This window comes from Podarcis cretensis, assembly GCF_951804945.1.
Source record: "Podarcis cretensis genome assembly, chromosome: 17".
In the NCBI taxonomy this organism is placed as follows: Eukaryota; Metazoa; Chordata; class Lepidosauria; order Squamata; family Lacertidae; genus Podarcis; species Podarcis cretensis.
This window is the reverse complement of record NC_137187.1, coordinates 28,725,732-28,739,173: the sequence shown is the minus strand read 5'-3', so window position 1 is coordinate 28,739,173 and position 13,442 is coordinate 28,725,732. Positions and strand designations below refer to the sequence as shown.

Here is a 13,442-nt window from a genome sequence, read left to right as displayed (position 1 = left end):
ATAAAGTAATTAGCCAATTAAGATTTTATCACATGAGCTGCCCCTGAACTGAGCCGCCTGCTCAGTGAGTCCCCGCGCGCTGCGCTAAACTGGCACAGCGTGGTGCAGGGACTCTATTCTGCAGCTTCAGAAATTGCTTCTGCGCACGTCCAGACGCCGAAAATCGCTTCTGCACAGGCACGATTTCCGGCGTCTGGGCATGCGCAGAAGCGATTTCCGGTGTCGCACTGCACCAGCCCGGCCCAGGGAGGATCTCCGCGGGAATGATCCGGCCCATGCCCGGTAAGCCTTGCCGACCCCTGCTATAATCCATACACATGCATATATGAGCCAGGATCCAACCTGCAACTTTAAGAGTGCCCAAAGGTTTTACTCGTTACCCTTCAACAGCAGAACCCCGATGAGTTCCCATTTTCCAGCTGTTTCACAGCGGATGGGGTCTACCATTTGAATAATACATACAAAGTCTCAAATAAATGGGTGCACAGAACTAGTTATTTTCCTCGGATTCAAGCTCTTTGCATTTATTAAATACCCTGTAGCATATTTTTTGACATGGATTCCAAACAGGCAAGATTTCCAGGCAACTTTTTAAAGTTCTATCACAAAGCTGTAGAGAATTTCATCCAATGCATCACAATACTGGGTTGCACGGTCTACTCTTTCTGTGACGGAAACAATCTCTCTGGAAAGGACAATTCTCACCCAAATGTATCACGAAGCTTTTGTTGCACTGTCAAAACTTTCTATCCGGATACAATCTTTCTGGAATGGAAAGTACGTTACACACCTTAGTGTAACCACATAACACCTCTTGGGCACCTTGTATCTTGACAACAGCTCGACATGTGAAGATGACACTAGGAGGCTACCAGCCATAAGCCTTTGTCCATACTGCCTTCTTCCTGAACTCTGGGAGAGACCGCAGAGCCAGCAGAGATGCTGAGAAAATAAGGAACATTCACAGCATTAGTCAACCCCGCAATTGCGCCTCCACAATTATGTTTTTAAGGATACGCTGGTGTGTGTGTGCATGAAATGAAATGAAAAAAAGGCCACGATATTTGAGAACTTTGACCTGTTTGATTTGACCTGTTCGACTGGTTGTCCATACACCAACTGTGGGGCCTATAATTTCTTGCGAAAACCATGACTTTGGTTTTCTTGTAGTTCACAGCCAGCTGTTCTCTCTGGCAATAGCCTGAAAATGCTCTGATCAGTCTTCTTAGGCCTACTTTCGTTAGGGATAAGAGAAGCACGTCATCTGAATATAGTAGAATTGAGGTGGGTTTTGTGGCCAGTTTAGGGGCATGATACTGTGGGGATGTTAGACACTGGACAATGTCATTTATGTATAAGTTGAACAGTGCTGGTGTGTGTGTGTGTGTGTGTGTGTGTGTGTTTGTGTGTGTGTGAAAACATCTACCCCAAACTATTTCATTTAGACTCCCTCTGCGCTCCGGAGGCTTTGCGTTGCTTTCGCTGAAGCCTGGAGAGCGAGAGGGGTCGCACTGATCCCTCTTGCTCTCCAGCCTTCAGGGATAGCTGCCTGAAGCCTTCGGAGCGCAGCGCAGCGCAAGTTCCTGCTGCGCTCCAGAATCATAGAATCATAGAGTTGGAAGAGACCACAAGGGCCATCGAGTCCAACCCCCTGCCAAGCAGGAAACACCATCAGAGCACTCCTGACATATGGTTGTCAAGCCTCTGCTTAAAGACCTCCAAAGAAGGAGACTTTGGAAGAAGCCAGCTCCGCAGGCTTCGGGTTCCTTTCGCTGAAGCTGGGAGAGCTGCGCAGTGCCCCTTCAGCCAAGCGGGAGGAGAAATGGAAGGGGCTCCGTTTCTCCTGCCGCTTCGCTGAAGGGGCGCTGAGCAGAGAGGGGGAGAATTTTTTTTCTTGTTCCCCTCTAAAACAAGGTGTGTCCTATGGTCAGGTGCATCCTATAGAGCGAAAAATACGGTAAAAGCATTCAATTTGCCAGTGCCAAAACCTAAGCATCTACATACTTCTTTACATAAGACCCAAATCAAGGTACTGTGGGTACTGGAACTAAGGGCTAGACTAGACTACATCCAACTTGCCACTGAAACTGAAGCCAAGATTTCCTTTTAAGACAGTTTCCTTTCTATTTTTTTTAAAGTAATATTTATTCAAATTTTAAAGATTACAAAGAGAAAAAAGAAAAAAGAAAATAAGAAAAAGACAGAAAAAATACAAACAATTAAAAAAAACCCCCAGATCAAACCTTTACATCACTTGCTTTCATTCACTTACTTCCTTGACCTCCTCACACCTCCCATTTTTGTATTCTAATTCAGTTAGATATTTTAGCAAATCCTTTCCAGCTTTGTTTTTATCTTAATAATTTATCTTAATATATTGTGATTTTGCATTCTCTTCTTTCACCAATTCATTTTTACTTAATCCTTTATATCTTTTCTGCTAAAACCACATAATTCTATTCCAACATCTTTCTAACATTCTAGACAGTTTCCTTTCTAACCTAAGCTGACAGATGAATCAATACATATGGGAGAAAGGGATGTGAGTTGCTATTTAAGTGAAGCATGCAATTACATCCCAAATACTGATCACTAAACAAAGCACGTTTATAAAAGTCAACAGCGTAACCCTCCTTCTGAAACGTAATGTTGATATTTATCCAATTTGAAAAGCTGTAGGCACTTAAATGCAACAATACCTTTCAAAAGATTCCTCGAAGACTGGGATAGCACTTCGTCTGAGCTCTCCATCAGGTTAAATAGCCAGTCAATGAACTAGGAAGAAATCAAAAGTTAAAACGCTAGTGTGATTTAGTTACCGGCATACCTTAAATCAGAATTGGCGAGTAAGTTCAGGTTGAAAAAACATTACCACCGTTAAGAGAGTCCATGGGACTCTCAAGAGTCTCCCTCCAGCACCAGAATTCAAAAAGCATTAATTAAAATAAAATAAAATTTAAATAAATAAAATTTAAATAAAGCATTAATTATTCGGTGATCAGCCTTCTTTATGGTCCAGCTCTCACTTCCATACATCACTACTGGGAAAACCATGGCTTTAACTATAGTCTGCTCCAAAATAGGTGTTAACACTTACCCACAGTTTGCAATCTACTTCAAATCCAAGTCCTGGTTTGCAGCCAATCCTTAACCACAATCCTTAACCTTAAGATATTCAGACTTTGAGCTGGTTCATATGTGCAATGCTAACCAAATCATGGCTTAGTATAAATGTACAGAGGTGGCAATTTGCTCCCCAGGTAAGGATGATGGAGAGATTAGTTGCAGTTTGTGTTTAAATGCAAATTTGCTGAATTCACACTTTGCCGAACTATATGCAAACTGAAAGAGAGCCATTCTTTGAGATTTGTACTTCTCTGAATTTTGCAATGTAGTTCTCCAGACAAGAACCAAAAAGCACATATGAGTGCATATATTAGTGAAAATAACAAATATTATGGGAAATATTAGCTCAAACACAGATGTAAAAAGTCGTGCAAGCCTTCATTTCTACTACATATGGTATACAGTTCTATTACAGCACAGTTTTTATCTGAACGGGTACCTTTTTATGCAATATCAGTGCAAACCCCACATGCATAGAAAATAGAAGGGAAAGTCAGACCCCGGTGTTATAATGCAATGAAATTTAGTGTAGTGATAACTATATTAAAGGAAGGAAATAGATAATTTCCCTTCTCCACACTTCTGATCTGTTTTTAAGCCCCATTGCTTACGCTTGCTTTGTCCATTTAACAAAGAAATAACACCATGACTAAATGTGAAACTTTCCCAACATTCTCCAGAGCTTAATGTTTGCCCTGATGGCTTTTGAGACATCTTCATTATCCCATTTTGCTCGTATCTGACAGAGTTCTCATTTATATTTATGAGTCGCTTTTAATAATGTCTGTTTTTACGGCATGTTCGGTTCCAGGTAATAATTTTGTATGCTGATTTTATGCAAATATCACCTTAAGTGCGCTGAATAAGACTCAGGCTACAAATTGCCCAAACAGCGATGTACAAAAAGACCCAATAATAATATAGACACATGGACATGGCCTATGTTCTGTCTGCACAGTACTCATGACAACATTTACACTAATCCAATCAATAAGAAATACATAAGTCTCAGTACGAGTCCACTGATGATAGAAATTCCTCTAACCAGAAGGGAAAAAACAAGGTTAGAATATGTTAAGATTAATTACAGGACAGAAAATAGATGAAGATGGAAAGGAATTGCTGAAACAGTTAATTGAAGTGGAATACAAAAAGGGAGGCGTGAGGAAGTCAATGAAACAAGTGAATGAAAGTTAAGATTGAAAATATTGGAAGTGTTTTTAATTGTTTTTGTTTTGTTTTGTTAATTCAATGTTTTATGTAGTGTTTTTGTTTCTGTTTTTGTATTTTATTATGTTGATTTGTTTAATTCTTTTTCTTTCTTTTTGTAATCTTTAAACTCTTAATAAATATTATTATTTTTTTTAAAAAAAGAAATTCCTCTAACCAGAACGCCAGCTACATACCTTTTGTGTTTGTTCCTTCCAAGGCTCTTTAGCCAACAGACTCTGCAGGCTGCCTGGGAAAAGAGCGAGGGTCTCCTGCACAGCCAGATTATCTCCCGGGCGCTTGCCCAAATAATTTGCAGGCAACGCTGATCTTGCTTCCCCTTCCCAGCTGGCACTGAGGCCAAGCAGCAGCGGCGCAGAGTGGTCAGCCCAGGCCACCACAGAGGCAGCGAAGATCCACAACAGGAAGCTGACCGCCTAGACAGGAAACAGATGCAGATTTTGCTAACGGGCTTTGCAACGCCTGGAAAGGGCTATAAAGCCAAGGCAGCCATTTGGAAATAAAACTGAGTTCAGAAGCTCAAAATATTTCAGTGGCCTGTTGTTGTTTTATTTTGGAATCTGGCCATGGTTCAAACCTCAACTCAGCCACCAACCTCCTGAACAGCCATGGAACAGCACACCTGTAAAATGGGCATTGGAGAGGCCTGCTTTGCAGTTTTTTGTTAGGTGCACAAACACAAAAGTTAGTGCACACAAAAGCTGCATCCATAAGATTTGCTGCGGCAGAGCAGTCTTTGAATTGGGAATTTTATTGCGCGTCTCTCCAAGAGCTTCTTCTGGTGTACAACACAGAAATAGCAAGGAAAGCAGCTCGATCCATCTGAATTATTTGAATCTAGCAAATTACACAGATGGCTTTATAAGTGCTCAAAAAACTTTTTTTTTAAAAAAAAACTGCAGTAGATGTATATCTACAGTGATATTTTCTTTTGAGATTCCATCACTGTTTTTACATTCAGGCAGGCCAGATGGTCAATTTCCAAATTTTAAACATGTGTTCTGAACAACCATTTTGATATATTTTGTCAGCAATCTGACATTTTCATTACGAAAGTAATAAGATGACTTTTACGAGGGGAAGAAATCTCCACATGTTCCACAGGAAGGGGCATATATCATGAATAAAGTCATTTTCCCACTGTTATGAAAAACAAAAAATTATATATTTCGGGAATGTACCTCTTTTGGAGCCACATTTTGTATGGCTGTTGTCTTCAAAGAAATGTTTTTAATATATCCCATCAGTTCCAAGAGCCACGCCATTCTCTTTAAGACTCCTGTAATGGCAAAAACGCACAGGCATTTTGAAGCACTTTAAAGATAAGAAGGGAATCTTCCCCATCCTTATTCTAAGTTTCAGTACTGCCCATGTGCTCAACTAAGAAATAGCGAAGGCATTCAGAATTAGAGTTGATGGGTGCAAAAATGTAACTATATAAACAAAATAATATTTTCACCATTTCGCCATCATTGTTTCCAAACCGTTTGGTAAAACAAAGCCACCCTGCCAAAAAAGAGAGACCTGAAATAATAATAATAATAAATATTATTATTATTAATAATAATAATAATAATAATAATAATAATAATAATAATAATTTATTTATACTCTGCCCATCTGGCTGGGTTTCCCCAGCCACTCTGGGCGGCTTCTAATCAAGTGTTAAAAACAATACAGCATTAAATATTAAAAACTTCCCTAAACAGGGCTGCCTTCAGTTGTCTTTTAAAAGTACAGTGGTGCCTCGCAAGACGAAATTAATCCGTTCCGTGAGGCTCTTCGTATAGCGGTTTTTTTGTCTTGAGAAGCAAGCCCATTGACAGCTTAGCAGATTAGCGCTATTAGCGGTTTAGCGGCTTTTAGCGATCAGCTGTTAAGCGGCTTATCAGCGGATCAGCTGATAAGCGGCTTAGCAGCTTAGGAAAAGGGGGGGGGAAAGGGGGGGGACTGCAGGAACTCGCAAGACATTTTCGTCTTGCGAAGCAAGCCCATAGGGAAATTTGTTTTGCGAAGCGCCTCCAAAACGGAAAACCCTTTCGTCTAGCGGGTTTTCCGTCTTGCGAGGCGTTCGTCTTGCGGGGCACCACTGTAAAATAGTTGCTTATTGCCTTGACATCTGCTGGGAGGGCGTTCCACAGGGCAGGCGCCACTACCAAGAAGGCCCTCTGTCTGGTTCCCTGTAACCTCACTTCCCGCAGGAAGGGAACCGCCAGAAGGCCCTCGGCGCTGGATCTCAGTGTCTGGGCAGAACAATGGGGGTGGAGATGCTCTTTCAGGTCTACTGGGCCAAGGCTGTTTAGGGCTTTAAACTTTGAACTGTGCTTGGAAATGTACTGGGAGAAGAGATGGGAAGGCCTGGAAAAAAAAACCCAAAATTGGGGGGGGGGGGGAACCTGGGTTTTTTCCAACCCCCCCCCCAAAAAAAAATGGAAAAAAAATCTGGGGTTTTTTCCAATTTTTCTGGGGTTTTTCCAGGCCTTCCCATCTTTAACTGGGAGCCAATGTGTTATATGGTCTCGGTGGCCATTCCCAGTCACCAGTCTAGCTGCCGCAGTCTGGATTAGTTGCAGTTTCCAGGTTACCTTCAAAGGTAGCCCCACACAGAGCTACATGAATGATATAGACATGGGATTTACACTCTCACATAGGGCAAGCCTACACAACTTGCGTCCCATTGAGCAAAATGGAGTTCATCAGCGGCTGGGTAAACCTCTTTCCCGCCCCCTGCTTTTTGCCTGGGACTGCAAAAACTGGTGGGTTGGCTTTAATTTCTGCAGGCCTCTCATAGAAGAACTCGCAAGCATGCAGAGGACAAGCAGTAAATGGGGATAAAGTTGGTCCCTTACCTTTCCCGCCCCGACCTGGCCACAGTGATCCATGCAACGGTCACCTCCAGGCTTGACTACTGTAATTTGCTCTACGCGGGGCTGCCCTTGAAGCTGTCCCAGAAACTCCAGCGGGTGCAGAATGCTGCAGCGAGGCTCTTCACGGGGTCTCTGCCATGGGAGCATATTCACCCAGTGCTTTTCCAGCTGCATTGGCTCCCAGTGGAATACAGGGTCAGATTTAAGGCGCTGGTTTTGACTTTTAAAGCCCTTCACGGCCTAGGACCCTTGTACCTACGGGACCGCCTCTCCCAGTATGCCCCACAGAGGACCTTAAGGTCCATAAATAGCAACACCTTAGTGGTCCTGGGCCCTAAAGAAGTTAGATTAGCCTCAACCAGAGCCAGGGCCTTTTCAACACTGGCTCCGGCCTGGTGGAACGCTCTGTCTCATGAGAACAGGGCCCTGCGGGATCTGATCTCTTTCCGCAAGGCCTGTAAGACAGAGTTCTTCCACCTGGCCTTTGGCTCAGAATCAGTTTGATTCCCTCCCCCTTTTTCTTTTTCCTTTCTCCTCCTATGATGAGATTGCTCCCTACTTGTTTTAATGCTGTATCTTAATCTTTTAAATTGCATTTTAATAAACTTGTTTTATTATTGGTTGTTAGCCGCCCTGAGCCCAGTCTTGGCTGGGGAGGGTGGGGTATAAATAAAAAATTATTATTATTATTATAAAGAGATTTTATTACTGGGCCCTTCTTATATACCGTATTTTTTGCTCTATAAGACGCACCAGACCACAAGACACACCTAGTTTTTCGAGGAGGAAAACAATAAAAAAAGAAGAAGCCAGAACAGCAAGAGGTATCGCTGCGCAGTGAAAGCAGTGATCCCTCTTGCTGTTCTGGCTTCTGGGATAGCTGCGCAGCCTGCATTCGCTCCATAAGACGCACACACATTTCCCCTTACTTTTTAGGAGGGAAAAAGTGAGTCTTATAGAGCAAAAAATACGGTAGATAGCAAGGAAGAGAACTTGTGGACCACACAATCTCTTTTGCTATTAGCTCTTACCTGTGTTTTCGTGGCTCACAATTCTTGCATGGTAGAAGCTCTGCAACAACATCCACACAATGGTTTCTTTCTGCTGGCACCCAACGGCAATACTAATCACGTCGTTCCATCTCAGCAAAGGAAATCTGCCTTGGGAAACTATATAAACTTTGACAAATGTGACCTTTTCCAAATTGTTCTGCAAAACAAGCCATGAAGTAGATGAGAAATAGGAAACCGACTCTCTGATGCAAACTTTCACAAGCTATTATGTGAAGAGAAAGAGAATTCCCTCATGCTAAAGTAGAGACATTTTGTATTTCTGGAACGGAGGTCTCTGTTGATCTTCTTTATGGCTGGCTATAATTTGATATACCGTATTTTTCGCCCCATAGGACGCACCACCCCATAAGACGCACCTAGTTTTTTTGGGGGGGGAATAAAGAAAAAAAATATATATTTCCCCCCCAGGCACGGGGCTGGCGAGGGGGAAGCCCGAGCTTCCCCCGACCCCAGCCCCCAGAACAGACTGCTGCCTGCAAGCCTTGCGAGCCCGGCGGGAGGTCCTGCCGGGCGCAGGAGGCTTGCGGACACCTGCCTGAAGCATGGGGCGTCCTCCGGAGGGTGCCCCGGGCTCCGGGCTGCAGGCTGCTGCCTGCAAGCCTTGCGAGCCCGCGGGAACTCCCCCGGGCTCGCAAGGCTTGTGGATAGCTTCCTGAAGAGCGAGAGGGGTCAGTGCGCACTGATGCCTCTCGCTCCCCAGGCTTCAGCGAAAGCCTGCATTTGCCCCATAGGACGCACACACATTTCCCCTTCATTTTTGGAGGGGAAAAAGTGTGTCCTATAGGGTGAAAAATACGGTATTACGTAGCGTCCACAAGTTTCACTCTGACAGGGCGTAGTAGTAAAGATGGCCCATAAAATACTTTTGCAAAAGAAAAATAACTACTGGGAAGATTAAGTCAAAATTGCATGTGCAGTATGCCCTGATGTCTTGCAATGCCAATGAAGTCTAGAACATTACCAAGAAAGGTTTTCCATTTCTGGAAAAAGATCTAGATAGCTAGACTGCAGTTACCTTTGAAACTTGGGTAATTCGGTCAATTTCTGTGTCTGCCATTTCCGAGAGACATTTTGCTGCGTGTATATACATCTTCACTTCACTTTGCTGCAAAGATAAAAACAAATGTGTCCTTTAAAACCAAGCAAAGCCAACAGCCTAACTAAACCATAATAGTAGCATCCCCCAACACTTCTCTTTTCAACATTTCTAAATTCAACTTGGAAGGCATATATATATATTCGTTCACCCTAGGTAAAGGTAAAGGTAAAGGTAAAGGGACCCCTGACCAATATTAGGTCTAATCGTGACCGACTCTGGGGTTGCGGCGCTCATCTCGCTTTATTAGCTCAGGGAGCCGGCGTACAGCTTCCGGATCATGTGGCCAGCATGACTAAGCTGCTTCTGGCGAACCAGAGCAGCGCACGGAAACACCGTTTACCTTCCCGTCGGAGCGGTACCTATTTATCTACTTGCACTTTGAAGTGCTTTCGAACTGCTAGATTGGCAGGAGCAGGGACCGAACAACAGGAGCTCACGCCGTTGTGGGGATTCGAACCGCCGACCTTCTGATCGGCAAGTTCTAGGCTCTGTGGTTTAACCCACAGTGCCACCCGCACCCCCTATTCATTCACCCTAACCACCCACTAAACACTTTCAAATGGATGGAAATTGGAATAACAGCCACCTGTCTTTTCAACAACAGATTAGCAGAAAGCATTTCATTGTGGATAAACAGATCAATGGAAAATGAGACCAGAAGACCCCTAGGGGGCCCTGCAAAAGTATAATCCTTCTCAAATTAAGCCTCACCTACACTAAATAATGGGACACGGGTGGCGCTGTGGGTTAAACCACTGAGCCTAGGGCTTGCCAATCAGAAGGCCGGTGGTTCGAATCCCTGTGACGGGGTGAGCTCCCGTTGCTCAGTCCCTGCTCCTGCCAACCTAGCAGTTCAAAAGCACGTCAAAGTGCAAGTAGATAAACAGGTACCGCGGGAAGGTAAACAGTGTTTCCGTGCGCTGCTCTGGTTTCGCCACATGACCCGGAAGCTGTACGCCGGCTCCCTCGGCCAATAAAGCAAGATGAGCGCCGCAACCCCAGTCGTCTGCGACTGGACCTAATGGTCAGGGGTCCCTTTACACTAAATAATATGTGATTACTGGATATGTCTTAAGTCCATTTCCCCTCTTGTACTACCCGCATGGGGTCCCAAAGCTAACTTGTTTTTTCTTTATTCACCCTGTACTTCAGTTTCTACCATGAACTCACCGCAGTGCGTAATCTAAAAGCGAAACGCAGTAAAACTAGCTAACGGCAACGTTGACATTTTGCTGCAACGGAAACCAGATTTTATTGTCTATTTCAACTCCATAATCATCCATGACACAGATTCCATTCCTAATGCTGTTTAAATTATTCTCAAATTGGTCACATTTTCTTTTAAAAAACACACAAAACAATCCACCAGGACACTGTACCACAACACAGTATTTCTGTGCACAAGCCCTGTTTTTAACTATCCCATACAGTGGTATAGCAGCAGATTTCATGGCCCAAGATTTTTCCTGTAGCTGTCCCAGTTCTCCAGTCATTCTTACCATCTGAAAAGGAGCCCCTTTTTCAACACCGTCCTAATACTTTAAATATTTACTTTCCTTACCCGAATCCCATTTGGCAGAAGTTCAAATATCCTCTCCGCAGTCCTGCAAAGGCAGCTCCAGCTGTACTGGGCAGAGCTAGGCAGTTTCATGGCTTGGTTGAGGCCTTGCAAAATACTCCAGCAAAGATCCAGGTCTTGCAGCTGGTTTTTTGCTTCAAAATGCTGCACCATGAAGACTTCTGTGAAAGCCTGCAATCTATCTTCCGCTACATGTTTCATCCACACAGATAAGGATGTGAAAAGGTATCTCTTGGCTTGTGCCTAAAGTGCAGATATTAAGGTATTAGGGAACCCCAACAAGGACTGTCTCATAGCATTAGGAAAGACCCAATGACTTATTTTACTTTTATACTCTTGGCAAACGTCCTGTTTGTAAGAATACAGTCAAACCTCGGTTGTCGAACGTAATCCATTCTGGAAGCCCGTTCGACTTCCAAAATGTTCGACAACTGAGGCATGGCTTCCGATTGGCTGCAGGAGCTTCACACACTCAAATGGAAGCTGCGTCAGACTTTCGGCTTCTGAAAAACGTTTGAAAACCAGAGTACTTACTTGGTTTTCGGTGTCCAGGCGCCAAAACATTCCAAAACGGAGGTGTTTGGGAACCGAGGTTTGACTCTATGCATACCACACATAAATGAAAGTGATATTCTATTACAGGAATAGTAATTCAGGGAGCTAGCCGTGTTGGTCTGACGCAGACAAAATACAGTCGAACCTCCATTTACATAACCCTCTGGTTACATAAACTCGGAATGCGTGTGGCAAACATGGAAGTATTTTACCAGGTTTCACCATGCATGCATGCGCAGAAGCAGTCCTCAGGTTGTGGAAACCTTGGGATACGACCGGTCCTCCGAAACAGATCCCGTCCACAACCGGAGGTACCACTGTAAATAAAATATTAACGCTTTTTTCAGTAGCATCTTAGAAACCAATTAAGTTAGTTCTAGTATAAGCTTTCGTGTGCATGCATACTTCTTCAGATACACTGAAACAGAAGTCACCAGACCAATGACTTCTGTTTCAGTGTATCTGAAGAAGTGTGCATGCACACGAAAGCTTATACCCAGAACAAACTTAGTTAGTCTCTAAGGAATAGTAATTTTACTAAAGGGTTATTTTTTAAAAAAAACCACCACCACCACACAACTTTTGATGATATTTTGTGAGTGTTAAGTACCTACAAATCCAAAATCTTTTCTAAGTCGTGTCCATAGGAATTGGACTGGATTGATAATGCCCCATTAAATTTGTTCAATAATAAATTATTATTTGAAGGAGGGGAGATAGAAAAAGGCACTGGAGCCAGCCCCAAAACTGCACCCAGGGCAAAACCCTCCCACTATGCCTCCGCTAGGAAGGGATCTCTGCAAGTGATTCTAAGAGTCCTGTGCTGTACATTGGACTCCCTATGATCAGCTGATTATTGGCTCTTCAGAAGCCTTTTTCGATCCCATCCACCTGCCTTTTCCTCTGCTGGCAGCCGACATCATCTTTGACATCTGTGTTGGCTATTTACAGATTAGGTGCGCTGCAGAAAGCATGCTGGGGAGACCACACATTCAAGAAACGCAAAATAACTTTTCTAGGTTTTAATAACAAAAACTCCTTTTACACTAAATTACCATATATCAATAAGTATGACCCAATGACCAACCCATTCACCAGGGTACTAAGAGAGCTACAAGCTGCTCTTTATATACCATACCCAACAGCTTAACTACCACAACTTAACAGCACCTGCTGTTATGGCCACTGGGCCCATCACCTCCTGGCAAATAGAAGGGGGAGAAATGGAGGCAGTGAGAGATTTTACTTTCTTGGGCTCCATGATCACTGCAGATGGTGACAGCAGTCACGAAATTAAAAGACGCCTGCTCCTTGGGAGAAAGGCGATGGCAAACCTTGACAGCATCTTAAAAAGAAGAGACATCACTTTGCCAACAAAGGTCCGTATAGTTAAAGCCATGGTTTTCCCAGTAGTGATGTATGGAAGTGAGAGCTGGACCATAAAGAAGGCTGATCACCGAAGAATTGATGCTTTTGAATTATAGTGCTGGAGGAGACTCTTGAGAGTCCCATGGACTGCAAGAAGATCAAACGCATCCATTCTTAAGGAAATTAGCCCTGAGTGCTCACTGGAAGGACTGATCGTGAAGCTGAGGCTCCAATACTTTGGCCACCTCATGAGAAGAGAAGACTCCCTGGAAAAGACCCTGATGTTGGGAAAGATGGAGGGCACAAGGAGAAGGGGACGACAGAGGACGAGATGGTTGGACAGTGTTGTCGAAGCTACCAGCATGAGTCTAACCAAACTGCGGGAGGCAGTGGAAGACAGAAGTGCCTGGCGTGCTCTGGTCCATGAGGTCACGAAGAGTCGGACACGACTAAACGACTAAACAACAACAGCAACAACAACAGCACCTGCTATACGGCTTCACAGCTGTAAAACTAGGTCACATTATTTGCTCTGGCCTTTAAAG

General features: G+C 43.7%; 1 protein-coding gene across 3 annotated transcripts in view; it reads right to left on the bottom strand.

Moving 5' to 3' along the window:
• Nucleotides 1-494: 494 nt before the first annotated feature.
• Nucleotides 495-13,442, bottom strand: part of FOCAD (focadhesin) — a 128,256-nt gene continuing 115,308 nt past the window's right edge. For all 3 annotated transcript variants that reach the window (XM_079959109.1, XM_079959108.1, XM_079959107.1), the window contains exons 38-44: nucleotides 10,957-11,217; nucleotides 9,312-9,401; nucleotides 8,255-8,432; nucleotides 5,538-5,635; nucleotides 4,533-4,772; nucleotides 2,700-2,775; nucleotides 495-942 (exon numbers count right to left, since the gene is read on the bottom strand). In XM_079959109.1, the coding sequence (XP_079815235.1) occupies nucleotides 869-942; nucleotides 2,700-2,775; nucleotides 4,533-4,772; nucleotides 5,538-5,635; nucleotides 8,255-8,432; nucleotides 9,312-9,401; nucleotides 10,957-11,217 (1,017 nt within the window). In that variant the 3' untranslated portion in view covers nucleotides 495-868. The remainder of the gene's footprint in view (nucleotides 943-2,699; nucleotides 2,776-4,532; nucleotides 4,773-5,537; nucleotides 5,636-8,254; nucleotides 8,433-9,311; nucleotides 9,402-10,956; nucleotides 11,218-13,442) is intronic.